We start from the raw sequence: 27,039 nt of genomic DNA on the forward strand, positions 1-27,039 counted from the left end.
AAATCAGGTGGAACTTGTGTCCTGAATCTTTTTGTGGAACTGGCCCATGACCTTCTAGCAGGGCACATGCTTGCTACCTACAAGAAACTATGAAGAAAGTGTCTGTCAAAGCTAAACAATAAGATCTGGTATTGTTCCATCCCCTGCTGAAGAAAGGCTAGTCTTGTGCCTGGGATCTGTAACTGGAGACCAGCTCCATCACAGGTTTGGCAACAGACTAGCAGTGTGATCTTCTCCAGGTAGTGAGGCTTCAAACTCCATCCACCTCAGTGGTCCTTTCCTACGCTTCAACACCCAAGACCACATCTGTACTTATCTCCTCTAGTTAACTCATGATGATAGATGGACCTCTCCTTGATGAAAGTGTCAATGCAGAAGTGAGAAGGAAAGCAGAGACCCCAATCAATCCATTGCTTCAAGAATCAGCTCAAATCCCATGTTTCTTATGTCTGTTAAATTGTTTCTCTCCTTTGGTTAAAGTGGTTCAGCTATGATCTCTCCCTTCATACTTCCCCCAATGACATCTGTTTGGGAGTTACCCCTTGTTCAAAGTCCTGCATTTCTTCACAGTTCCAACCTTATAAAGGGTGTCCAGAGACACAGACTTCAAATCTGTGTTTTGGACTCCATTCGTACCTGTATTTTGATCTGTCACACAAGGACTCTAGGCACTGGTAGAAGAGAGATGCCTCTACCCCCTCGAGTGGGCTGCAGTCACTTGGGGGCTGGCGCTGCCGATGTTGCCCAGAGGATGATGTTGGCACAATCACAGTATTCGGATTCTTACCAGCCAGTAGATCTTGATAAATGGCAGCCACACTTTCCAGGAACTCTGAAAAAAAACACCCATAAAGTGATTTAAAACTCGGGGCTGTTACCAGTAAAGCATCCTCTTGACCTACCATACGTGGGATTAAACTGTCCTACCCTGCTCTGTGCTGTACATAGCCCCAGCAGAAAACAAGCACAGTGCTACGGCATCCTGCATATTCAGATGAGATATTATGCAGGCAAAACCAGCTATTTCCATAAAAGCTGCTGGCTTCTCTCTGTCAGGATGATTATGAGAGGCCACTCGCTCTGGGACGATTACGAGAGGCCGCTCGCTCTGTTGAAGGAGGTTCTTCCCAAGGGAACAGAGGCTGGCTAGCACATGGATAAAACAGCAGAAAGCAGAAGCTAACGTCGAACACAAAACTAGTTTGCAAAGTCTAAAAAGTTTTCCTTCACCTTCTCTTGCCACTGATTAAGAACTCGTCCAAGTTGGGAAGAAACTATATGGAGCTGCAATGGGAGGAAAGGCAGCAAGTTAGCCAGGGCTCCAGGCTGTATCCCAGCTTGTCTCCGTGCTCCTCCAAAGTAAATATAACACGGGATCTAGAGGAAGGGCCAGGGCAGGTCAGGGCTAGAGTTGGCAGAAAGCCTCTCCCCAGGCTCCTCATACTACCCACTGTTTACTGCAAGAGTCTAATTTTAAACAAGTTTGTTTATGGCTGTGGTCAGCAGTTTACAAATCTAGATTCCATTTGGAGCGGTTCGCATGCGTGTGGGTTGGTGGGAGAAGCATGTGACGGGCTGCGTGTGTGCGTTGTGCCTGGGTGAGCAGGACACGGAGGGGATGCGGGGTGTGTGTGTGTGTGTGTGTGTACACAAGGACAGGCTTGTGAGGACTGCGGTGGCATTTAATGTCCCCAGCGAAGGGAAGCGTGATGCTGCGGGTGAGGAGGAGAGGCAGGATGTGAGCAGGCCCCGAGGCCCTGCTGAGGTTCTGCAGCTCAGTGGAAATATTTCTTATACCAGCAAAAAAAAACAACTTTCCAAACACATTTGCCATCCCTGGCTAAAGGCATTAACAAGCCTGGTTCTGCCCAACCCAAAATTACCATTTTGAACTCTTTTTCTAGGGTGGATTGTGCTGGATAATGTTGCCGTGCTCACAGGGAAGTATCTACTGAGGAGCACTGAGAAAAAGAGATTTTTGGATTAGGGATAGGGGCTGACTCTTAACTGCTAGAGAGATGGGAACTGGCAGGTTGGATCAGATCAGCCTAGGCCACCCAAGTCTACGCTCTGACCACAGACTACACACCACCACAGCTTCTAGCCAGTGTCTCCCGTTATCCAAACCTGGCCCCTTTGGCCTGGTCGAGGCCAACTGTGAGCTACATCCATCAGAGGGAGCTATTTAAATGCGAGTGCACAGAAATCCAGGAGCTGATGTTGCCTTCAGAAAGTGCTCTGTGCTGGGAGATAAGTGGCACCCCAGCAGCCCCCAGTGCTTGGGAGCATATTTAACTTCGATAAAGGAAAAGCATCCCTCTTTTTGCCCACCTAAGCAGTTCTCTGAATGAGATTCCCTTTCCTCAACCACATTTTAGGGTCGACAATAGCGGCCTTCCAGTACCTGAAGGGAGCCTACAGGAAGGCTGGGGAGAACCTGTTTAGAAAGGCCTGCAGTGACAGGATGAGGGGAAATGGCTTCAAGCTGGAGGGGAACAGATTTAGACTGGAGATGAGGAGAGGGTTCTTCACTGTGAGGGTGGTGGAGCACTGGAACAGGTTGCTCAGGGAGGTGGGTGAGGCCCCATTCCCGGAGATATTCAAGGAGAGGCTCGACGAGGCCCTGGGCAACCTGGTCTAGTTGGGGGTGTCCCTGCTGACTGCGGGGAGGTCGGACTAGATGACCTTTGGAGGTCCCTTCCGGCCTGGGCAATTCTATGATTCTATGACAAGACAACCGGTCCCGTGTATTTTAAAGCAGCCTCCCTGTACAGAAAAAGGACCTGAATGTTCATCCAACTTTCTTCCCCCTTGTCTCCTGAACTTTAGTTTAAAAACACCTGGTGATTTCTACAGATGTACGTGTGTGGGTGAGCATATGTAAACACACACACATACACAGAAACTAATATTATTTGATTTGTACTTTTCCTGTCAAGAATTTTAAAACAAGAACCCCGTGTAGTTAAAACTCAAACTGGGGAAGAGGGGTAGAATATGATAATTGACCAACAATGGGCATTAACTGTTCACTTTCCCTTCCAGCTAGGGGCTCTCAAATCAAACAAGAGAGGTGGCTGTTCATGGGACAGGTGGCAGGGTGGCAGACAACAACTCCTTGCCAAAAGGTGTTATGGAGGTTTCAGGTTTATGTGACTTCAAGGGGAGGCTGGAAAAGTTCTTGGGAGAGGAGTCCACTGGGGGTTCCTACGTCCATGGCAACTGTACCCCCTTCAGAAACTCTTTGAGCTGAAACGAGCTCATAGTTAGGCAAGTATTAGGGGCAAGGATTTTATCTATTTGCCCAGGTCCTTTTCCTTTCAAGGCACTAGCTGGTGGGCTTTTCTTATCCTGTCTCCAGCAGGGACCTATACTTTAGTGGGGGAAATGTTTTATTAAGGTAAGGAAAAAAATGTTCCTAGTAAAAGTAAATTCTTAGGTGCTAATATACTCTAGATAGAGCTGGAAAAGCATTTCTCAAGGCTAAGACAAATGCATGAATAAGGCATAACAGTTACAGGTATCTTGTAATTCACAAAGATTTGGAACCTCCTTAATGAAGCCTCCCAATCTCTTGGCATCAGTGAAGCTTTTCATCAGTAGATTCCATTATCTATATATTTTCTGTGAAAAACCATATCCTTACGAGTTTCAAAAAAGTGCAGGGATTGGGAAACTGTAAGGTTGTAGTGCTATACTAGTGGGTGAAAACATATTCTAGATAGAGCTGGAAAGGCATTTCTCCAGGCTAAGACAAATACACGCATAAGCCATAACAGTTACAGGTATCTTGTAATTCACAAAGATTTGGAACCTCCTTAATGAAGCCTCCTAATCTCTTGGTATCAGTGAAGCTTTTCGTCAGTAGATTCCATTATCTATATATCAAAGATTTGGAACCTCCTTAATGAAGCCTCCCAATCTCTTGGCATCAGTGAAGCTTTTCATCAGTAGATTCCATTATCTATATATTTTCTGTGAAAAGCCATATCCTTACAAGTTTCAAAAAAGTGCAGGGATTGGGAAACTGTAAGGTTGTAGTGCTATACTAGTGGGTGAAGTCATCCACTTCCCAGTATTTACCTGAGTAGTAGAACTGGATCTGGAAAGCAAAGAGGAAATCAGAAAAAGACATCAGGCAATCCACAGCATCATCCATCAGCACAATCCTAGGATGAGAGGAGAGAAGTAGTTTAGTATCTATGAAAGAACTAAAGTCTGTAAGCAGGAACACCACGTCTAGAGCAAGTGCAGTTAAGGAGCTCTGTGCAACTGAGGACTTCTTGTGGCTTGGCCCAGCGTAAGAGGACAGGAGAGAGGAACGAGAACACCCACTGCTGCGTGGACCTGGACACCATAATATCAAATGAAGACAGCTTGAAAACCTGCAGCAAGGAGAGGATCCTGAGTGTCAATGCTATCATACACTTCAGCATAAACAGAGCAGTGTGACACGGATGCCAAGCATTCAAAGCCTGGTGGACACGACGGGATGAACGCTGGCACAAAAACTGCAAGGCTGGTTCACATGGCTAGACAAAGAGTAATTGTGCTAAAGACAGTTACATGAGCATTAAACTGGTGTTTAATGCCAGTTAAAGCAGAACGAGACTTACGCTATTCCTCTATATACCTGAGTTTATCAAACTGGGATATTTCAGATTCATAAGGATAACAAGAGTTATCTATTCCCAATCTATACTCGAACAAACTACGCTTGACTACAGAGGAAATAACACCACACCAACAATCAGCTTTCTAATTACACACTGTGAGTATCCTATTCTCCCTCCCCAATGAATAAATCAGTCTCTTTTCATATATATCAGGTCTATCATTTGACTATCAGGTCAAATTCCATGGAAACTAAAGACTTCTCAGGCCAGGGACAATGTCTTCTTTCTTTTTGATATGCCTGAGGTGCTTGTAGGAAGCTGCATGCACCCTATTTTGAAGCATACTTCTTGAATATGAAAAGTATCAATCACAAGCCATAACGATGAAGTATGACTGATAGCAAAGACCAACTCCTCCTTTCAGGAATAAACTCTGGATTTCAGAAAGAAGTTAGGGCAAAAACATTCATAAAAATAATATTAAAAAAAGCCCGATGCTCCATTCATGGCCACTAAATAAGGATGAAAAGGTCAGTCTCTGAAGTGAGGAAACAATCCAGCTCAGACTGGAAAAGAGAAGGAAACACCTCTCTGGGAAAAAACAGAGTGTTCAGAGGATGCTAAAGAAAGGTGGTTGGTTCTTCTTTAAAACTGTGTGCGGGTCTACTGACGCTGTACAGTCAGTATCTGGCATATCATCTCGCATGAGAAGGATTATCAGCTCATTATAGCCAAAGTACAGATCACCTAATAGGACCCCTTTGAACACGGGGCCAAATGCAATCCACAGACCAATTCCTGCAGCATCAATGGTCTAAACACATTGCTGGAGAACCACTGCTCTGTCTCATGTAAAAGACTCCAGGGAGCTGTGTGGGAGGCTGACCTAGAAGAGTTATAGGATCTTGCAAGACTTCTCTGCCACTCAGACCAGTTCTGTTCACTGTGGCAAAATCAAACATGCAGAGCAGCTTGAATTAATTATCCCAAAGAAGAAAGACTGGGGCTAAGAGGGTCCCCAGGAGAAAAACCAGTATTTAAAACAAAACCCTTTGAAGATGTCAAAGTGCTTCTGACTTATTTATTATGTTCCAGAAGCCGCCTCCTCCTCCTGTCTAAAGAAGCAGTAGCTTCAGTTCTTAATTCTCACTAATAAGCATGTTACTGAGATTGTCAGTGGCCACATCAAGGAAATGGCTTTGAAGCTGGCAGGCAGAGCATCTTCATCTCTCAGGCAATACTGCTCAGCCACCGCCGTTTCCAACCACTATTTAAGCGCTGGAAACGCAATGGGCCATATCGCTGATGAGCGGCGCTTCCTCCTTTGAAATGATGGTCTGTCTCCCAGATACCCTCAAAGAACAAGCTCCAAAGCTTTTGTCAGTGCAATTCTCCACCCTGGAGATGCAGGAGAGCAACAGTGGAGAGGGTTTTTTTTATGTATTCATTACGTGGAGAGACAATATTACACCACCTTCATGACAATCAACTCATTTAACTTGCAAAATCTAAAGCTGATGGTGAATGGCTTGTGCTCTGCTGCACCCAAGCCCCAGTCACTTTCTTGGAAGAGAGATCCTGAGGAAGCAGGCAGAGACCTGAGGATTTGCTGGACATTTCTTGCTGTTAAAAGACAGCGAGGAGCCTCTAAGGAAGGCTGTAGAGCACATATGTGACGGAGGAGCGTCTAAGTAGAAGCAGGTGCACTCTGGTGCTGGGTTACTGACTCCACTTGGCCCAGGAGCCTGCACTCCGGAAATGTTGAGAAGTCTTTAAATCCAATACAATCATTTATGAGGAGATTGACTGCAGCTGGCTATTTCCCCACGTAGCCAGCTGACCCAGCAGTCAGGGGAGCTGGGAGGCCATCATACGCAACGTATCGGCACCTCTGCCCTGAAATATCTGGCATGGAGAGAATCCGAGCCATGGACTGTAACTCAGACAGCAGGACCAAAACTGAGGATGAAATCCAAAAGCCTGAACTGCAACTCCAAAAGAGTTCACCAGGTAGCTGATATTTCAAGAGATTCTTTATTCGTTCTTTCTTGTCCAAATTAGACTTTTAAGCCCTCAGGGGCACAGACTTATTTACAAAGTTAGTAGTCAGCACTCAATGAATAATGAAAACGAAGGAGAAACTTTGGAAACGACTGAAGAAAGATGCCTACACCTGAGGGACTCTGGTAAAGGGTGTAGTGGTCTTTCAGGGTTCGAGTGGGTTTGGCTGGCAGGAAAGCCTTGCTCCTGTGCCAATGGGGATACTTTACCATCTCCTGATCGCGGTTAAAATCTCAGAAACCCAGACTAGACACGATGTCCCCGGGACAAACTCTAGACCAGGCAAGTTGCAAGGAGTTTTAGTGTTCTCTGCTACCATTAAAGGCTAACTGACACGATCTGTCTTGAGGCCAGGCTGCCTCTAATGAGCCTGCAGGGATTTGGTTTGTTTACTGATACGGGGAGGCAAAAATAAGCGGAACATACAAAAAGGGCAAGATCTGCCACTCTCAGGCAACCTTTTAGCAACAGACTTGCAAGCCCCACTTCCATTAGCACTGAAATGTGAGCTCCTGTAGCAGGTAAAACAGCATATGAGCTGTGAACCACTGGGTACAGACTTCCAAGCCCCACTTCCATTAGCACTGACATGTGAGCTCCCGTAGCAGGTAAAACAGCATATGAGCTGTGAAACTTGCAAGCCCCACTTCCATTAGCACTGAAATGTGAGCTCCTGTAGCAGGTAAAACAGCATATGAGCTGTGAACCACTCACCTCTCGCTGCTCAAACGTGGGCAGCAAGTTCCTTCTGTCTCTACTGTAAGAAAGAAGTCAGTACTCAGGTATAGATCTTGGAGTCACGGTATGAAACCAGAAAAATCCCTTCATTTTCCCTCCTTCTGCAATTTCAAGACTCAGAAAGGCAAAAAGCACGTCTGAAGATCAAAGGTATCTCTGTAGATTAAAATCTTCAACCTGCTAATGGCTGTAACCCTTTGAAGAAAAAAAAAAAAAACCACCCAAGAAATCTCAGATATAGCCTGGTTCTTTTTTGGGTACAACTTGTGCATTTGTGTGGCACCCGTAACAGAAAAATGGAGCTCTCTGGTGTCAGGTGAATCAAACCTATATTGTTGTGGCCTCTGTTCTTCTGCTCTGACATTTTCTGATCCTACCCCCAGTGTTTGTTATCAGTGTGTAGCAACAGCTCCTGGACAAGCAGGGTGCACCTTGCTATCAGATCATCTCGGTCAGGAAGCATTGAGACTACAGCTACAACCACTCTCTTTCCAAGAGCACCAATAATTCCACAGGTCCTGGCTGTATCGATATAGCCTGGTTCTTTTTTGGGTACGACTTGTGCATTTGTGTGGCACTCGTAACAGAAAAATGGAGCTCTCTGTCAGGTGAATCAAACCTATATTGTTGTGGCCTCTGTTCTTCTGCTCTGACATTTTCTGATCCTACCCCCAGTGTTTGTTATCAGTGTGTAGCAACAGCTCCTGGACAAGCAGGGTGCACCTTGCTATCAGATCATCTCGGTCAGGAAGCATTGAGACTACAGCTACAACCACTCTCTTTCCAAGAGCACCAATAATTCCACAGGTCCTGGCTGTATCAGTGAATGCTGTGGCTGCTCCTGACGCTGTTTTATTTAATTCCTTTCCTAATTAGCCACAAAACTGTTAGGGGTACACAGACTGAAGGAGGAATGATGTTGGTAGGTTTGCATGTGATATTTGCCCCATCCCTGGAGGTGTTCAAGGCCAGGCTGGATGGGGTTTTGAGCAACTTGCTCTAGTGGGAGGTGTCCCTGCCCAGGGCAGGGGGATTGGAACTGGATGATCTTTAAGGTCCCTTCCAACTCTAACCATTCTATGATTCTATGATTGTATGTTCATGCTTTGCAAGGACTCAATCAACTGGAGCCAGAAGACAGCCTGCAGAGGTGCCTTCCTAACTGCCCGAGACCAAGGAGGACAATGGGAAGGGTAGCCCAGAAAAAGGACGAGAGAGGGAGCAACAGCTGGAAGGAAAGAGAAAGACGGTTTAGAAATACGTCAAGTTCTATTCAAATTGCTCGAGCAGATTAGCTCGTAACGGAATAATAGCAATGTGTAAGCAAATCTCTAGCTGGCCAAAAGCAGGAGTGAGGTCATCCCCACCTGAGCCTGGGTGCCTCTGACAGAGATCTCGTTTCTCTCCAGCACCTGCTCCCAGAGCCGGCTTGTCTGTCTCCGCGGCACACGCACAGCAGCGCAGCAGGCCCCTGGCTGGGGCCTCGAGTTTACAACAGCCTTGTGGATTAAATTCCTTGACACAAACATCATAACATGTGTAGATACGCTGGAGCAAGCCTCCTTTCATGCACCATCACAAATTCCTGCTCAGCTCAGCTGGAACCCTATGAAAGACACACCGGCGCACGGCACTGGTGCTCGTGGACCTCCATGAAAGGAAACAGCAGATAAATCCCTGCTACAGGGTTAGTGTTCTTTTTCAGTCTGGCATTGGAGGCCAAGTAACTGTACTCTGCGGAGCCCCAAAGGCCCACGGATGAGCTATAGAGGGAAAAGTGGTGCTCAGCTTGTAGTTTTAATTGAACAAACACAGCTTTAGCTGCTCGGAGAGCAGCGAATAGGAGCCAGGGAAGAATTCAGAGAATCAGCCAAGTGGAAGTACTAGCAGATGGATAACACTTCTCTATTTCACTTTCCTTAATATAATTTTCATGGGACTCTGATGCTAAAGAAAGATAACAGAATGACAAATAGAAAACGAGGACCTTTTCATTATTTAGGCCATGAACAACATAGGCAGCAGCTAATATCCCGATCATGCGTCTGGATCCTGTTTCCAAATGTCATATCTAGGCCCCTGAAAAAAGCTAAATTTCCATATCCCCTCTGCTGAGATGGCTAGGAATATGAGCATTTATTCAGTAAGCTCGCTGTGATTATATGTGTGTGTGTGTGTGTGCACTCCTACTGAGATCTGAACTGACACCCCCACCCCAGCAGATGCATAGACCTTATTACATTTTCACTATCAGATAGTTAATAATCAACTGCCTGGGCTGGACCGGAACCAGCAAGCACTATCAGTAAAAAATTCCATATCACATTATCAGCGCCCTGAGCCATCTATCTGCTTTAGGCCTTGCCTAGATTACAATAAAATTTCAAACAGATTTCAAACCACGTTCTTAGCTAACGTACTTTTAAACACTGGCAGTCCTTCAGAGGTTAGTACTTTTTCAATGTGATCAACCATGGGAAGCTGGAGTGAAGGGGAACACATTTTAAAGATGGTAAACAGTACTTGAAATAGAGTTTAAAATCATTGGCTAACATTCTTTTACATGAAAACTCATCTTCTGAATGCAGAGCCAGCAGCAGCATTCTGTACTGGTATATATTGCTCCTGCATACCTTCAAGGTAGACTTTTTCTCATTGCTAGAAAAAAAACCCTTTTCTTACCTCAAAACATGGTATCATCTCCTTTCCCCAAAATCTTAAAAGCTGAAGGTCCCTGTCCATACCTTTAAGAACCGATCTAGTTCCTATGTCAAAGTGTCTAAGACTGACCTTGCCTTAAAAGAGAGGATGAGGACCCACCTTGCTGCTTTCTGAGTGAGTTCCACGGGGAAGTCTGGGCAGAGCAGCTGGAGCAGGCAGTGGTACTCCTGTGCTGTCAGCAGATCTGCAGGAAAAGAGAGGTGAGAACATCATAACTCTTGTACAGGCTGTTCCCTCCCCTTGCTTCCTCTCTAGGAAAAAACTTCATATTGCCTTCTACTCTCAATTCAAGTAGACTGGCTGCTAATGACTGTGTCACTGCTCCCTAGATGCTCAGAGCTGGGCTTTGCAGATGGAGTTTCCAGCAAAGACAAACAGAAAGAGGCCTGATAAAGGGGACATTCTATGGAAAAGACTCCTACAGAGAAACTGGTAACAGGTAATGATTCAGTGTGAAAAAGAGGTAACCAAAACAGGGCAGTTTCAAGTGAGAACACAGTTTGGTTTGACTTGAATATAACCATGTGGAAAAAGGAACGATTTCAAAGTTGCTTAAATTTGCTGAAATTCACTGGCATGGTGACATTCACCACAATGTGCCTGAAAACCATCCACAGAACATCTGGCAGCAGTAACAAAGGCAAACAAGGGTTTTGGGTTGTGTATGGAAGTATAAACCACAGACGTTATTACTTTGGCATTTCGTGAGGCAGCTGGATGGTCTCTTTTGGAATAACGTGTACAAATCTGGTCACTGTATTATAGGAAGCGCAGAACAAAGATCCAAAAAACACAAGAAAACCAATCAAATGATCCATGTTTTACAGAGTAGCTTTGTGAAAGACTGGTCGAGAAAGGCCTCTGTGGTTCGGCAGGAGGAATCTAAAAGAGGTGACTCTTAGGGAAGCTCATAGGATCCCAAGGGAATGGAAACACACTGGTCAAAAAGCCCTACATGATTGTATGTTCATAGTCCAAAAGGCTGTGGACTGGAGTTAAGGAGAAGACTAGCAGAACAGCAGCAATTTTGCAGTACTTCTATATACAGAAGAATGCAAAGTATGGAAGAGCGAGCCAGGGGTGGAAGTAGAGCCAAGCAGTAGTCAGGGAGGGGATCCAAAGGGCACAGGCATTAGGACCGAGGTACAGAGTATGAGTTCTTCTGCCCCAGACACACCTCAGCCTTCCTTAGGCTCCCACCTAAATAATCAATAATGTCCCAGGATAACAACCACTTCTGCGCATCTCCCCACCTTCTCAAAGCCTGGCAGCTCAACAAAAGCAGGAGAAAGGGAAAATGCTACGCCTTTGTCGGATGTTTCAAGAGGCAGGTATGCAGAATCAAAGGGACATTTCTCTGTGACATCCAACCCAGACAAATTAGTATTTTCAACGCTTGGCTAAAGAAATACTGCAGGAGAACCGTCACACCAAAATCAAGTTAGAGATTTTTCCTTTACCTACGTTATGGGCCAGGGAAGGGGAAGAAAGAGAAGAGAGCACTAGGATTTTTCTCTTTAGCTCAGGAAACCCTATAGCTGAAAAACACTGTTGCCAGACTCTGACACGCATTATAGACACTCTCTAGAGTACTATACTTTGCACTGCTCTTGCGAGGACATTCTGTCTAATGAAGCACCTTAGGTTTAGGGTCATACTATGAAAAGGTGATTTAGCTCTGGCTGGAAAAGCCAACTGTGCAGTCAGAACTCTGCTATAACACAAGGATGTCTCAGCCTGTGCAGAACTACAAACCATTCCAGGGATTTGCGCAACTTGTTCTACCGTAGGGATAAACACATCAGAATCTCTCTGCTTCCAAAACTTGAGTGTGGAGCTGAATTAAATTTCTGTGACTGCACTGAAATTACAGATGTCTGTGAGAATATGGAGGGCAACGTAACTGGTTTTGTATTGCCATTTCTTACTAAAACACAAACCAGAGGCCTCTCTCTGCTGCAGCTGCTGCCTGGGTCCTTCAGTCAGCGTATGTCTGAGTTTGGGTTCATCGTGGCATCCAGTGGAATGATGAGATTTTTCTCCTGCAGTGTTAGCGAATCAGTTCCTTGAAGGAACTTCATCAAGGAAAGGATCACCAAGTTTTATGTATCACTGCAAAAGAATATTGTTGAAAAAGTCCCAGTTATCATGGCCAAGAAGATGCATATTTTTAACCGAATTTTCAGCTCTCCATTTCTCTTTCATGCCACCACATAAGGGAAAGAAAATGTTCTTCTCTGTTATTTTGTTAGATCAGCAGTCATGGATAGCAATAGAGATTTTGGTCCTAAGCTCTTAAGAACACTATCTGACCATGTAAGCTACATGCAAGTTTCATAAAATCATCTTCAACAGGCTCAGCGTAGGAAGCAGGTTACAGGAAAACAGAAGTTGAGCATTAAAAGGCTCTTTCAAAACAGACATTTTCTCATAATCGAAGAGATCAGTATAGACCTCTTACAACTATTCTTCAAGACTTAAGTCTAGCTTTGAATAACGCTGGGCATTATACTTCCAATTTTTGCCTAAAAAGTTCATATGTTGGTCCGAAGGAATCACACCATTTGGAAGCTTTATGCAATACTCAATTTACATTTTCTGTTTGATTAAGTTCAAATTCCTCTTACCTTATACCTTGCTCTCCATTATTTTTTCCTTCAATTTGTCAACAGACCCCTATAATAACTTCATACTGCATCTTATTCAATCCATTTAACTGATAACTGTATTTATTTAAAGTTAAATATGTTTAAGTTCATCTTACCTTCTACCTCCCTCCCTCCCAAGCCACATCATATCTGTTGCTTTGCTTTGATCCCCTTTAGATTTTGACAGCGTGGAGTCCAGCAGTGTACAAAGCATCTCTCATGCAGTCAGAACAGACAGGCTCCACGAGGATAATCTGCCCACTTTCATCAGCAAAGCCCCTTTTCATTAATTCTGAATCTTAGCCTCCTCTTCTCTCCCCCTGAAGGAGAAGTTTAAGGATTTTTTTTGAAGGATGAGGTTTCCTGAGAAAGTTGCACTTTCAGATTGCTAGACAAAAGCACCTTGAGATGGTGACCAGGCACTAAGCAAGCATTACTTTTGAGGCATAAATAGAGATCTCTCACTTGCTGAAAATAACATACTTTAAAAACATAATAGTTTATGGTGTCTTCTTTGCCTCCTTCCTCATGCCAAGTCACAGCATCATCCTTACTCCTCCATCACAAACCAACGGAACAACATAGAACAAAGCAGAAGTCTGCTCAAAAAGACTTGGGGAAGGGGTGGCAGAGATCCTCTTCAGCCAGCACATCAGAGGGTGAAGTTCACTGTCAATATGAGTGGAATGAATTACAGTTTTAGTCTTAGGGCAAATGGTCTGTTTAGATGGGAACTACATACAAAGCTGAAGTGGTGCAGAGAAGTTCCTTCTATAAAGAAAGGCCTTTGCTTCTTACGCCTGGAGAAATGGCACCAAATCAGTCACTGAAGTATGCGGGCAGGCTCTTTTAGCATAACTCAGCCTGGAGACACCCCAAGTGCCTGACCAATAAATCATATCAGTTTCTCAAACTACACATGGGTACCTATTAAACAGGAAGGGGGATCACCGCAGACCTTAGGAGGTGTCTACAGTTTGCCGTGATGACTGTTTTCCTACTCCCTACAGCAAGGTCAGTGAAGACCATGCAGAAAATTACATTTGCCCATGCACCATGTTGTCTGCCAAGAGCTGCTTGGAATAAACAAGGGCAGTTTTGGTGCACGACCACATTGCTCCTTCCTGTCTCCAGGCCACAGCTGAGTAAATAGTGTTCAACGCTGCATGATGAAGAAAGAAAGAAAAGAAGGAAGGTACCAGTCAGAATGAGTGAAAACTGGAATCCACAACTGCTACTTTGGTTGCCACCACAAATTACCGTATCTCAAGTTCCAGTAACAAATGAAGCAAATCACGGAGAGTTTAAATCTGACCCCACAGCAAAGGGCAGTGAGCTACGCACACTCTACCATGCTCTTGCAGTGGAACAAACCTGGTCATGCCACGTGCTTAAGGATGGAGAGAGACTGGCTGCAATCTGCATGTTAAACGTGGTCATTTACAGCTGAACATACCACCTTGCTCTTCTCCTGCAAAGCAGACGACACCAAATTCCAAAGTGATTTTGAAACAGCGGTACACTAAGAAAGAGGAGATGGAAGGCTTAATAGAGTAAGAACAGAAAAGTAAAGTGGGATGGCCAGGGTTGCAGAGAAAGTAATTTAATCATTCAGTCATAATTTTTGCTGAACTGGTCTTCAAACTCCTGCCCAGCCTGTACTGGTGCTGTGACCGTGCCACTAGTCAAATCCTGACTCTTCCCTACGCATCTCACTCTCTGTGAGTAGTTTATTGTCTTTTAGTGACTGGGGCAGACTCTTCCTCGTGTTTCAGAAGCATAGTGGAGATGAGAGTTTGTCTACGTGGTAGAGTCTTACCAAACAAACACCACTTTCTGGATAAAAACGGCCTACCTTTGGGAAACATGAAGGCAGCTGCTTTGTATTTCCCTGCCATTTAAAACAGGTATTGTTTTTACCAGCTTTGTTGCCAGATTGTAAGTGGCTGACAGATGGCACCTGACCCAAAGCGATGGAAACTCTAGGAATACAAAATGATGCATTTGTGCTGCTGTCAGTGTCATGAGTGAAGTGTCATCGAAGGCAGCTGCTTTGTATTTCCCTGGCGTTTAAAACAGGTATTGTTTTTACCAGCTTCATTGTCAGATTGTAAGTGGCTGACAGATGGCACCTGACCCAAAGCGATGGAATTCGTTACTGGCCAGTCCAGCCTAAACCATGACATTTAGACACACCCGAGCTATCTTTAAACTAGTTATCTTTTATACCATCAGCAGCCTAGCCACAAAAACCTGGAGTTCAGTGAAAGCTATAAAATTTACCCAGGAAGCCAATAAATATTTAGGACTTAGCCTGAATTGCAGTCACTGAATTGCTGTATCTAGACCACTTTCAGCAGAAGAAGTAGCTATCTACAGTGCTGTCACAACACCGTGACAGCTATAAATATGCCCAAAGCAGGAGAACATTTACTGCCCCAGAAAGTCACATTAAAAACTTCCCAGAAACACACGGATTGCCTTGATGAATATACATTAAAGTTCCCTATTCCCATCATCTTTTATGTACAACCGCTATCCAAGCAGGCTGGAGCCCTGGGCAATGGGGCCTTCCCCTGTAGATCATGGTAGGACACACAATTTCCACAGGTTGCTTTTTCTACCACAGCCATGAAGTCATTCAAGAGTCATAAAGTCACAGAGCTGTAAAGCAGCCTCCTGGAAACGTAATAGAGAACAGCCTAATAAATAGTAATGTATTTTTTTAAAATGTTGGGAGAGTCTTTGCTGGCCCTTAGTTATTTAATGTTTCTAGTATAATTAAGGATCACATCCCCAGGACTCTCTCTGTATCTGTACTAGTTTGCAACTCTGTAGAAAAGAATAAAACCAAACAAAAGCCCCTAAAAATGAAAGCCTCGGTGTTCTTGTGCTGTCTATAAGAGCTGTGATTTTACAAAAAACTGAATATAAACATGCATATCGATAATATTGCAGCCTCACAACTCACATCTGGCCAATAGGCAATGGTCTACACATGCCTCGCTCACAAGATACCTATAGCCTAATTACCTCCTTATACCTACTGCCAATAACAAATGGAAAACCAGGAATTCTAGGAAAAGAAATCCATGCACAGGATCTAAACAGCAATCTACAGCTGTGTAAAATCCCCATTTCTTCCTCGTAACATTTTCTACTCTCAAACCGTTGTCTTCCTTTTCAATTAATCTTCTATAAAATTTCACATTAAGAGATTTTATGACCTATCATGAAAAAGATAACATTTTCTACTCTCAAAAAAAAAGCTTTCACGTTAAGAGATTTTATGACCTATCATGAAAAAGATCTGCTCCTGTTACTTGAGAGAATCGTTGTTTAAATAAGAATTTGAAACAAAATAAAAACATTCAAGGGCTGTTTCTTTGACTAATTCACTTTTTCCACTGACAAGAAGAGATACAAAATAAACAGAAACCAGATCCAGAATGTGGATTTGTCTAATTTAAAAAATTGATTTTCCTTTTTCTTGTTTTCCAAACAAACAAAAAGCAAAACAGCAGGTCATATAATTATCCCCATAATTTGAATGGAAGGTTAAATAAAGATAAATTAAACAATAAAGGATAAACACTCACACACTTCCCCCTGAAGTTGTATAAGACTGCTGATGTAAGACAGGGTTCGTTCTGCCCTTGAAGCGTACAGACAGCTCCCACAACCATTAGAAAATGTTCCTACTACTGTAGGAAAATCAGAAGAAAACCGAGCGACCCACTTGTTATTTTTAAGTGACAGCAAAATGCAGCAGAAGCCAAAGATTTCTGCAAGGTTAGCTCGAAACCACCTCTCTTTTTCCAAAAGAAGGTTTTCTAGGGAATAGTTTAAAGAGGGTAATGGTCAAATGTGTTTCATGGATCAACACAAGAATCGGTGCTTTACATGGAGTCTTGGACATAAGTATCTTTAAAAGATGATGTAGCTTTGTACCAACATCTGGTTCAATCTCATTAGATACTAAAACAAAATAAATTTCTCAATTTTAATAACTGGATACATATCTCTGCCTTCCTGATGGTGCAGCTCAACAAGCAGCTGAACCCATCTAAAGCCTTAGTGCTGCTGAAAGGGGCGGCTCTCGCTCCTCTCTCTTTCCTTTCCCCTCACTTGCTGCTGCCCACCCGGTTCTGAGCCACCCCTTGTACCAGCTCTGGCCCTCAGCAGGCCCCTTGCTGAGAAAATTCAACTTTTTCCCTGGGCCAGTGAATAGAACTGACTCTCAGAAATATTTGATGAAAGCTCATGCAAAGCAAGCTGTGGAAGAGCACGGCCAGGGGCAGGGAGAAGGCAGAAAAGGGGAGCAGGACCTCCCCTCCTCAGCAGAGATAAACTATTAGATAGGCTCAGGTAATTCCTTGCTTAAGATGTTTTAATTCTTAAAGTCCAGGATGCGTGCAAGGCATTGTCATAGGATTAATGATCCTCCTAATTAAAAGTAGGTTCAGCTCTGCTGGCTGTACTTGCACCGTACCTGCTAAGATGGTTTGTGAATACTCTGTTATCAGACAAACTCTTAACTTTTGGCATCCTTACTACCCAAAAGTAGGCAGATGAGTCCAGGTTATTCACAAACCCCATCTACTCTTTCCACTGATTCCAGAAGGGATCCCATGGCATCCTCAGGAAAGGATGCCAGAAGACTTTGTGTCTGACACGGCAGCAAAAGCAGAGAGGGTAACTGAAGAGCTTAGCTCTGCAGGGGTGGGGAGGTTCTTTCCAGAGGGTTCCTGCAGCACTGGCTGCACCCTGGACTGTCTCTCCTGAGCTATGAGAATACCAGGAAAATCCCACCAGACGTAGGGGTGCTGCTGCAGGCACACAGTCTTCAGAAACAAGATGGTTTACACTCTCCAAAAGGAGCACGGCTGCAAACAGCAGACTTGGACAGGTGACTCCTGTTGACAACAGGTAGAAAGCCCCAGCTTGCGAGGTGAAAAAGCAAAGAGTGACAAGAGAGATTTAGTGAGATTTGCCTAGAACAACCTGTGTCAGGCTCGGGACAAATATAGCGGAGCGCTAAGTAGAGTGACCTAAAAAGATTTGTTGGGGGAGTGCTGTGAAAGGGAACAGTTAGAGGGGATTAGTGGGGTGGATGAGCAGAAAGCTGGTTTCGAGGCACACCGGTGCCTCCAGAAGGAGAAGATTCAGCTCCAGCTGATGTGAAGAATGAACTCATCCATCCTGGAGAGAACCTGGACAGTTCATATGAACAGTAAAGTCACTGAAAAGCGGGTTTATTATGGGCAAAGCTCCAGTAGCACCATATTTTGAACGAGCTAAAGGTTTTTTAAAGAGTAAAATCCTCTAGATGGTGTGATTGTTTTCCTGCCCTTTGATCTTGAGCCCTTTTATCAATAAACCACTTGCCAGATTAACAAAAACATAAAAAAAATGAGTTTATACAGAACTGCTCCAATTCTATCTCCAAAATCCAAAATCTTGCTGTTTATACAAACTTTAATCATCCTCTAGTCCCTTTCAAATTCCCCATAATTATCCTTCAGTATCAAACGTTTCACGTGGCAGCATTTCTTCAGCTTTGAGTGAACGTTACTCAGGGCAGGATGAGCTGTGCCAAAGGTACAGACCAAGGCTGTCATCTGGTGTGCTTATGTGCCTAGCATGGCACAGCCACAAAGTGAAACATTTAAACATTCATTAGAAACAGGAAAAAAAAAAAAAAAGTTTCCCAATTCTCAGGGTTGTAAAGAAAACATTCTAATAGTGGAAGAGTTTAACCAACGCAGCGTGGTATCCCTGAATCCACAGACAGCCCGAAACAGGACTCTTTAATTTCTTGTTTTACCTGTAGGACAGGACTTTGAATGAAGTTGGACCTTGAAGAATTGAGACTTCCTGAAGTGCAAGGACAGCAAGCAATAAGAAAGGAGAAGCAGCCACAACTTTTGTCAGTATTTCCAGAAATAGAAAAAGAAGATAGAAGATGACAAACAAAAGACCCTGGTTTAAATTTCCCAGTACATTAATGACTGCAACTAAATAGTGGCTTAAACTTTATTTACTACACCCAATTTTCTCCATGCAGCTTTCTTTAACATTTGCTAAGATAATTCTGTGCATATTCTGAAACACATATGATCCTAAAGATACGCTTAGCTCATCGAGTATGATCCAAAAGGACATTTAGCCTTCTCCAAAGGACGTAGGCCTCAAGTGAACAAAGAGGCCAGTTTTGTGGACGTTGACTACAGCAACTAAATAGTGGCTTAAACTTTATTTACTACACCCAATTTTCTCCATGCAGCTTTCTTTAACATTTGCTAAGATAATTCTGTGCATATTCTGAAACACATATGATCCTAAAGATACGCTTAGCTCATCGAGTATGATCCAAAAGGACATTTAGCCTTCTCCAAAGGACGTAGGCCTCAAGTGAACAAAGAGGCCAGTTTTGTGGATGGACTAGAGTATGAAAATGACAGACTTCCTCTCGTGTTTCAGAGGCATTCTAGAGTATGAAAACGACAGACTTCCTCTCGTGTTTCAGAGGCATTAAAAAGCCAAGTAAGAAATGTTAAGAATGTCCTAGCATCTGAACTTAAGCGCAATTATAAATACGCTGTGTATTCTTGTGTAACTAAGCCCGCAGAGCAGCGGAGATCACCCCTGGTAATCCTCACTCTGCAGGTAAATGTCCTTTCTGCAAGGGAAATGACATCAGATAAGAAGAGGAACTTTAATCTACCAAATATAGGCACAGCAGAACCAAAGCAAAACAACATAACACACGACTGGCTCTTAAGACAGATAAACTAGAAAACTAGAAATAAGGTCCGATTTCAGAGAGTGAGAGTAATTTATAACTGAAATAAAACTGTGACATTTGACATTCCTTGAATGTGTTGACTATGAAACTATTTTTTCCTTTCAGTGTAACATCACAAGATGTAAGAAGCTGATCTTCCAAGCAGTAGGTGAACCACTAGATTTAGAGTGCTTCTATCTTGTTCAAGAGTTGATTTTTCCTCACTTTGAGGAGTTTTCGCAGTGTAACATCACTGAAGATGTAAGGAGCAGATCTTCCAAGCAATAGGTGAACCACTAGATTTAGACTGCTTCTATCTTGTTCAACAGTTGATTTTTCCTCACTTTGAGGAGTTTTCAGTCACTCATTGAGAAAATAATCAATCCAATGCCAGAGCTAATTGGTCTTGTAAACAATAAGGAGCAAACATTCCTGTTGGAGTTCTGGCCATCTGGGGGGCAGACTGTTCAACCACTTGAAACGGGACCCACAGCAATCTTAATAGTGAAGTACAGGAATGCCGGCAACACTTCACTGGAGGGGACCATCAACGTTTCCCCAAGCTCCCAAACAGCAGCAGTAATCTTTAGACAAGATGTGGATCAGCCCGGATTCAAGAAAACAAATTGTCATTAAGCTTAAGATCTTCAAAACAGCTAAAGAATTCATAGCTAGGGATCACGAGATGGGCAGAGTAAATGGACAGGTGGTCCGCAGCTGCATCTCACGCAATACAGGACCTTACGGACAACCCCCTCCCTCAGATATGTACTTGGTCTAGTGACAATAATGGGACGATGGCCAGGGAGAGGCCTACAGCCTTCAGTTACTGTTTGGTATTTCCTTTCTGCTTTGGGAGCCCCGAGAAACACAGTTAGCTGGCAGACAGCTCATCTGTGTCATGCACATAAGGTTAGGGAGCAGAAGAAAGCTGTGACATTGGCCTACAAAGAAAAGGAGGCAGAGGTTAAAGAGGACATACAACGAGTTACGGAAAGGCTGCAAGATTACTGCAATCTCAGATCAAAGTTCTCCCTGACTTAGGGTTTATTTCAAGCCCAACCTTCCCAGGAAACAGCAATGAAAAGTTCCAGTGAACCAGTTCCAGTGGGATCAGGTATTTTCAAATACCTTGAGTCTCCCAAGTGTTTCAGACTTCAACGTGCCACGTAAAAGCATGAAGTGCAACGCTCAACAATTTTCTCAGAACAATGAACGAAATTGAAAAATTGAAATATTTTGGACTTTTCTCTTTTAACTACTAGTCTGGAAGATACTTTCAAGAAACAGTGGAATTCGTACCAACGCTCCAAGGAAGAGAGACAAAACATTTCAGCATCATTTAGGTCACAATCAAGGACAACCTTGTGTGTCTCACCCTGTCCTTGCTCCACATCGACTCTTAAATAATCCACCGCGAAGGTCCGAACAGTTAACTGCACCTTCACCAGCAGCTGTCATCACAGCAGGTGTTCTGATACTGCTTCTCAGAAACGTGTCCATCATGAGCCCAACCAACCATGAAAGAGACAAGTTCAGGCTTGTATGCTTCTCAGAAACATGTCCATCATGAGCCCAACCATGAAAGAGACAAGTTCAGGCTTGTGAAGAATGGAGAATCCCACATGCCACCAAGAATGACACCAGTGTGCGATCGCGCAATGCAGTCAACTCACTGTGGTTGAAACTCAAGCAGCTGGTAGTGATCCACAGAGCGCTGAATGGTCATGGGCATCTTTCTCTGTGCACTTGTGTTCACCTGGAACAATTTGACTACATGACTTACACATGAATCTCCCAAGAACTGAAAGCCACTCATAGTCCTGCACAGTATATTTATATATAGGTTTACATACAACCTCTGCAGTATAATCCCAAGCGCCCAGACTGTTGGCTAGTTTTCTCCAATTTTCTTTCACAAACTATAATGGCTCTGCAGTATAATCCCAAGCACCCAGACTGTTGGCTAGTTTTTCTCCAATTTTCTTTCACAAACTATAATGCCGAGAAAAAACAGTCTGAAAGGAAAAGATGTTGTTTTTAGGAGCCTCCGAGTCAACAGTTAAAGCCTCTATTCATAAAAATAATTATTGCAGGATCTGGACCTGTGCTTGGGCAGTGTTGTTCGGTCAAGGAAAATGCTCTCAAGCACACCCATACTGAATCTCTTTTATGAGTGTAAAAACTTCAGAAGAAAATGAACCTCCAACCAAACAAACCAATAAGAGAACTGGCTGCAGGAAGGTAATCTGGTTAATGGCAAGACTGAAGAAGTCATCATTAGTTATTTAGAAGGAAATGCAGTGGAGCATGTAAGCTCCACAGAGAATGTTTGGAGCCCATTACAATATCAATGAGCTAGATTAATGATTATAAATGACCACCACTACAGAACTGGTCTGAATGCAGAACAGAATGAATGCACTAAGAGAAACCTGAAACAACAAAGCACCCAACTACCCCTTTTAAGGGTATGCTTTTGGCTAAGGTTCTGTAATGTCTCTTGATTTTAACTCTTACAATACTCCAGTGAGCTATGTGTCCTAAAAGATAATAATAATTTTTAAAAAGACTGAGAAGAAGAGAGAAAAGGAAATAAGTTTGTTTTCTCTGTATTTCACACGGAGAAATACATGTTTAATAAGAATTTAATATAGATATTAATATATTAATTTCTAAAAAATTAAATAAAGACTTTTTTTTTTTTTTAAAATGATCTTTAAACTTCAGCCCAGCAAGTTCTGAACTCTTCAGATTCCATTAATCCTGAAAGTTTCTCATGGTCATCATGCATCTTTGTCAAAGTTTAACTTAAATGCTACCTATTTCACACCTAAATACTCTTCCATGGACCATCTACCACGGACCACAAGTTAAAAATATTCTGCTGGAGGAAAGTTCAGGCAAATGCCCTCAATCCTCCAGCATTATGCCCTAACACTGATGGTATGCATATATTATGGTAATGAGGGAAGTGTGAAAAACTAGACAAAAGAGCAACTCTTGTTGCAGAAAGAAAAAGGACACTTTCTTGTGGCAGCACAAGGCTTTCTAGAGGGGTAAAAAGGGCCATCTACTGAAGGACAAATGTAGGGATGAATCCATACTGTGTCCTGGCTTGTAGAAACTGAAAATAGACTTCAGTTGTTTAATCTTTTTCAGCCTCATAATAAGGCCAGGCTTTTCAGGATCTCTGTAAGGATCTTTACAGCAGGAGCAATAAGAAGGAATATCATGTAACTGGTCAGTGGTGGAATGACAGCTTCACATAGCGAGCAAATGATTTTGACAGGATATGATACCCAAGTGATTTCTCCTAAAGGAAGCACAATCAATATTCTGTGGAAACTTCTGGATGGATTGCTCCTGTGATGTAGGCTACTGAGAAGACAATGAAAAGAAGAAACAAAACACCACCTCTAAAAGATGCACGACTGTTCTTACTTGAAATAAAAGATGGCAAGAGTCCTAAAACCCCAAATACAGTTACTGCTGACTAATCCATTTAATGACAAGAGTGAGATGGGCCATCCATAGTGAGTAAAGCTGTATTAACCTCTACTAGCAGCTGGGGCCTGAGCTACATTGTTCTAAGACAACTGTACTCTTTGTGGTTTCACTTACATTTTTTCGTCTCCTATGCAACAATATCCTGACTGTTCAGCAAAAAAACCATCATGGAAATGCAACTATGATAAATCCTCAGAGTGGGAGTCAAGATGAAAGCTGCTCTTTAAGCATCTCCAGCCATTGAAGACTTAAAAAACACATGTTCCTTTTATTTGCTGCAACATTGGCCCTTCTTTTCCCATTCGATGTTGAGACTTATGGAGCAAGTCTGAAAATCAGATGGTGCAAATCATATAGCAATACAGCTTTAAGAAGTACTTAAATGTAATGTATTTCAGCATATGTTCTTGACTCAAAGGAAATGTGCTGGATCTTTCAAAGCAGAGCTTAAAAGCTGAGGTCCTATTTGCTCCACGCAATTATAAATGTTTCTTAATGCTGCCCTGTTGGGAAAAAAAATTGCTTCCTTGTGTTTCTGGCAAAGGAACTGTATCTAAACTCACTATATCAGAAGTAGCTGCATTTTAGTAGTACTCTCTGTGAAGTGGATGGTAAAAAAAAGGGATAATATATATATAAATATATTAATTCACATTCCTCTCACTTTCATGCCATGTTTAAAGGTTCTTCCTTCCATCCTTCCCGTTGTCTTTCACATGGGTTATCTCCTGTCTGGATCTGTTTCAGGCTTTGCTGTTCCAAGTCCCCACCTACACGCAGTACTGAGGGCTCCAAAACTAGCATTGCTAGCTCTTAAGAGATTCAAGATTAAATAAAATTATTAACATATAGGAGATCCCAAAGAAAAACAGAAAAAAATCCCACCTCCATAAACGCTCCGACATGTTTAGCAGACAAATGCAAATTACAAGAAACAGTTCCTCAGTTATTAGAGAAATATAGGAGTGACTCTCTGGACCTGAGAACCTGGGTCCACATGCCAAAACAAGACTTTACTTACCAGCTCCTACAATCAGAAACTCTGACAGGAAGAACAAGAGTTGAGGATCTGTGCTGGTGGGCAACAAACAAAATGCTGAGGTTCAAGGTCTCTAAATCATCTCCGCTAAATGGGATATGTTTGGAAAGTCACTTTACATGACATGTTTATCAAGGGGAAAAAACAAATCTTCTCAGTATTTACTTTTACTCTTTCCTTTTAGGAGGATGTTTTCTAGGGTTTGGTAAAGAACAAACAGATGAGAGCCGCAAAGGGAAATAGACTGAGGGCCTTTATGTGTACATCTCATTTTCACTTGCAGCTTTGTATACACAGCTGTGACCAGAACAGGCTTTTGCTGAGTGAAGGACACGCAGTTCTGCCACAGTACAAGGAAGATCATCACTACTTGCTTTGCAGTTAATGTTTGAAATAACAAATCGGTCAATTATTTGGGGATTTCATGAACTTTTCTTCTGATTTCCTTTTCTTTTTGAACTGCTCTTTGTATCACTCTAAAGTCTTTCCCTGAATACAGTGCAGCTTTGAAAGCTTTTCAGTGCTAAACAGATTGGATACTAATTTCAATGTCTGAGTAAAAGTGTTAACTATTCTTGACCTTAAAAGGAAGCAATGAAAATACTTTCTGTTACACCTATTAGGAAACAACAAGAAAACTATACAACTACTATAAGTCTCTGATATAGTAGGAATATGTGGAGATGCAGGAGTAAAATTTGTGGCTACAATAATGCGGCTTCAGATGCTAAATAGGAATAGGGACAAAAGAGTTTTGAGCAGATAAAACTTATGCTCTGTACAACAAGCGTAATTTATTATTCATCATTCCAGCATTTTAATTTTTGTGAGTGTGGATACTGGTCAGCAACATAAAGAAGATTAGCATTTAGTGATAATAATTTATCAGCAAATGGCCATATCTAACTCAAATACATCCAAAAGCTTTAAGGAAACAAAACCATTGAATGAAGAGATAAAATTAAAGCAGGTGAAATAGCATCTAGAATTAACAAGCAAAAAGATTAAAAAAAAATTACGATTTTCTAAAAAAAAAGTGACAAAGTTCAGCTGAGTCACAGATTTATCAGATCAAACAGCACTAGCTGTGCAGAGGAAGTCTACGATCCAGTCACAAATCCTCCCCTGCTTGGGAATCTAGGAGAAGAATACAGTGGTCTAATTATTTATGTTTGAGACACTTTATAAGAGGTCAAAAGTTGATAGGTAGTGTTATAAATAAAGTTCTGTAATCCTTTTATGAACTTGGCTATCAGGGCCTGCAAGCACTAATGGGAATAGAAAACATGGCATGAATGAACATTCTAGATAACTGAATAGTTATAAAAAGACCAAATATGATACTATCCCCCAAAATCTGACACAGCAGTTACATGACACTTGTGCATTTGCAAGTTTCAGGTAGAAAAGATACCACTGTTTTCCTACGCAGAGAATGAAAAGAAACAAACAAAACCAAAGCTAAAAAGCAAAGAACCTGCACTCTCATTTCCTCAAAAGGGGCTACGATCCATTGGAGAAAGAGGACAGTTACTTGTCAGGGAAAACCCAGTGTTCTGTGAGACTCAGGCAAAATAACACAGAGAAGTGAAATATGGAAGTGGCTGGAGGAGCTCTGCATGAGCCTCAGGTGGAAGACAATAATATACCTTATAAAGAAGCCTAAACATAAGGTTTTCTTTCACCACTTTTCTCTAGGGAGACTTGGAGAACCTAGCACTGGTACCTCAGAGTGAACAGAGCACAGGAACTGAGTTTCGGTCAGACCAAGAAGGTTCTAATTCAGGCAAAGGGACTGCAAAGTCAGGAACCCAGCATTCAATGGGAAAAAAACATAATTATTCCACCCTGCAGCTGGCCTGCAACTGAAGAAGAACACCACCTATTATTACACAAGGAAAGTTCAGCAGTTTGGCCAGTCTGGTAAGTGGGACACTGCTTACTCCTCACTGTGTGCCTGGTGATGCTGGTGTGTGGCCACAACAGAGATTTTCCTATTTCTTAAGATGAATTGCAGTGCTGAACGTCCCATTTTGCCTTTTGTGCCCTGAACATTAGCTAGAGCTGGAGTAGAACCTGTAAGGCAAAGCATCATCCTCTTCTCTTCAATTACATCCCCCAGACTTTTGACTTTCAAAGCAAGAAGGCCTTGAGTCAAGAGATGCTCTTCTGTCACAGAAGGCCATCAGAGCACCTAATGTCATCAGAGAGCCAGAGATATGCTACGGCCCATTCGGTACAGAGCATCCATGGGACAGAGTCGTGCATTCAGTCAGCTGCTCAACACTAGTTAGATCCTTCAGTTACGGGTCTGGTCTCAAAATAATGTTGAATATTTTCCTCATTAACTTGGCTGGGTAGATGATCGCTGAAAGCCTAATTGTGCGTTATTGCTAACCAAACGGAGGAGAAACAAACGAACAGAATCCCCAGTGAAGAGATGTGAGAGCACTGGGAAGCAGACAGTCACCAGTGTTCTAAACAAAACCTCTCTTTATTAAACTGGCGAACGTTTTAAACTTTCAAAATATAAGGACAGATGTGTTTCTATTTCTAGGGTTTTCCTTGTCTGTGTCAGGACAGATCATCCTGTGAAATCGGAGCCCAACATCAGCTGTACAGAAGGAAGGTCTTTAAGTGATAGTACATGATATCGCATTTAACAGCATTCCTCTGCCAGTCTGCATAATGAGGAGGGGATGAAAAGCAATCGTTTTTCTTCATGTACAGCTCAGCGAGGACAGTTCCAAGCCTGCCACACAAAACTTCTTTAATAATGCAATCCAGAGCCTTTGATTTGAGGAACACGCAAAAGAATAAACAACCTATTAATCTAAATTTTCTCATTTGCCTGAAAGTACAAAGCGGCAACGAACAAACCTCTTGGCTACATTAAGTGTACTGAAATGCAAAACTGCT

The 27,039-nt window shown here is 42.7% G+C and overlaps 1 protein-coding gene across 1 annotated transcript in view; it reads right to left on the reverse strand.

Annotated features, from left to right (window-relative positions):
- Positions 1 to 27,039, reverse strand: part of LOC106892770 (chromosome unknown open reading frame, human C11orf49) — an 88,035-nt gene that overhangs the window by 7,011 nt on the left and 53,985 nt on the right. Inside the window, exons 4-6 of the mRNA XM_014950222.1 lie at positions 10,236 to 10,320; positions 4,084 to 4,169; positions 637 to 832 (exon numbers count right to left, since the gene is read on the reverse strand). Of these exons, the coding sequence (XP_014805708.1) occupies positions 637 to 832; positions 4,084 to 4,169; positions 10,236 to 10,320 (367 nt within the window). The remainder of the gene's footprint in view (positions 1 to 636; positions 833 to 4,083; positions 4,170 to 10,235; positions 10,321 to 27,039) is intronic.

The sequence above is a fragment of the Calidris pugnax genome, unplaced genomic scaffold (genome assembly GCF_001431845.1).
Source record: "Calidris pugnax isolate Ruff unplaced genomic scaffold, ASM143184v1 scaffold68, whole genome shotgun sequence".
NCBI lineage: Eukaryota > Metazoa > Chordata > Aves > Charadriiformes > Scolopacidae > Calidris > Calidris pugnax.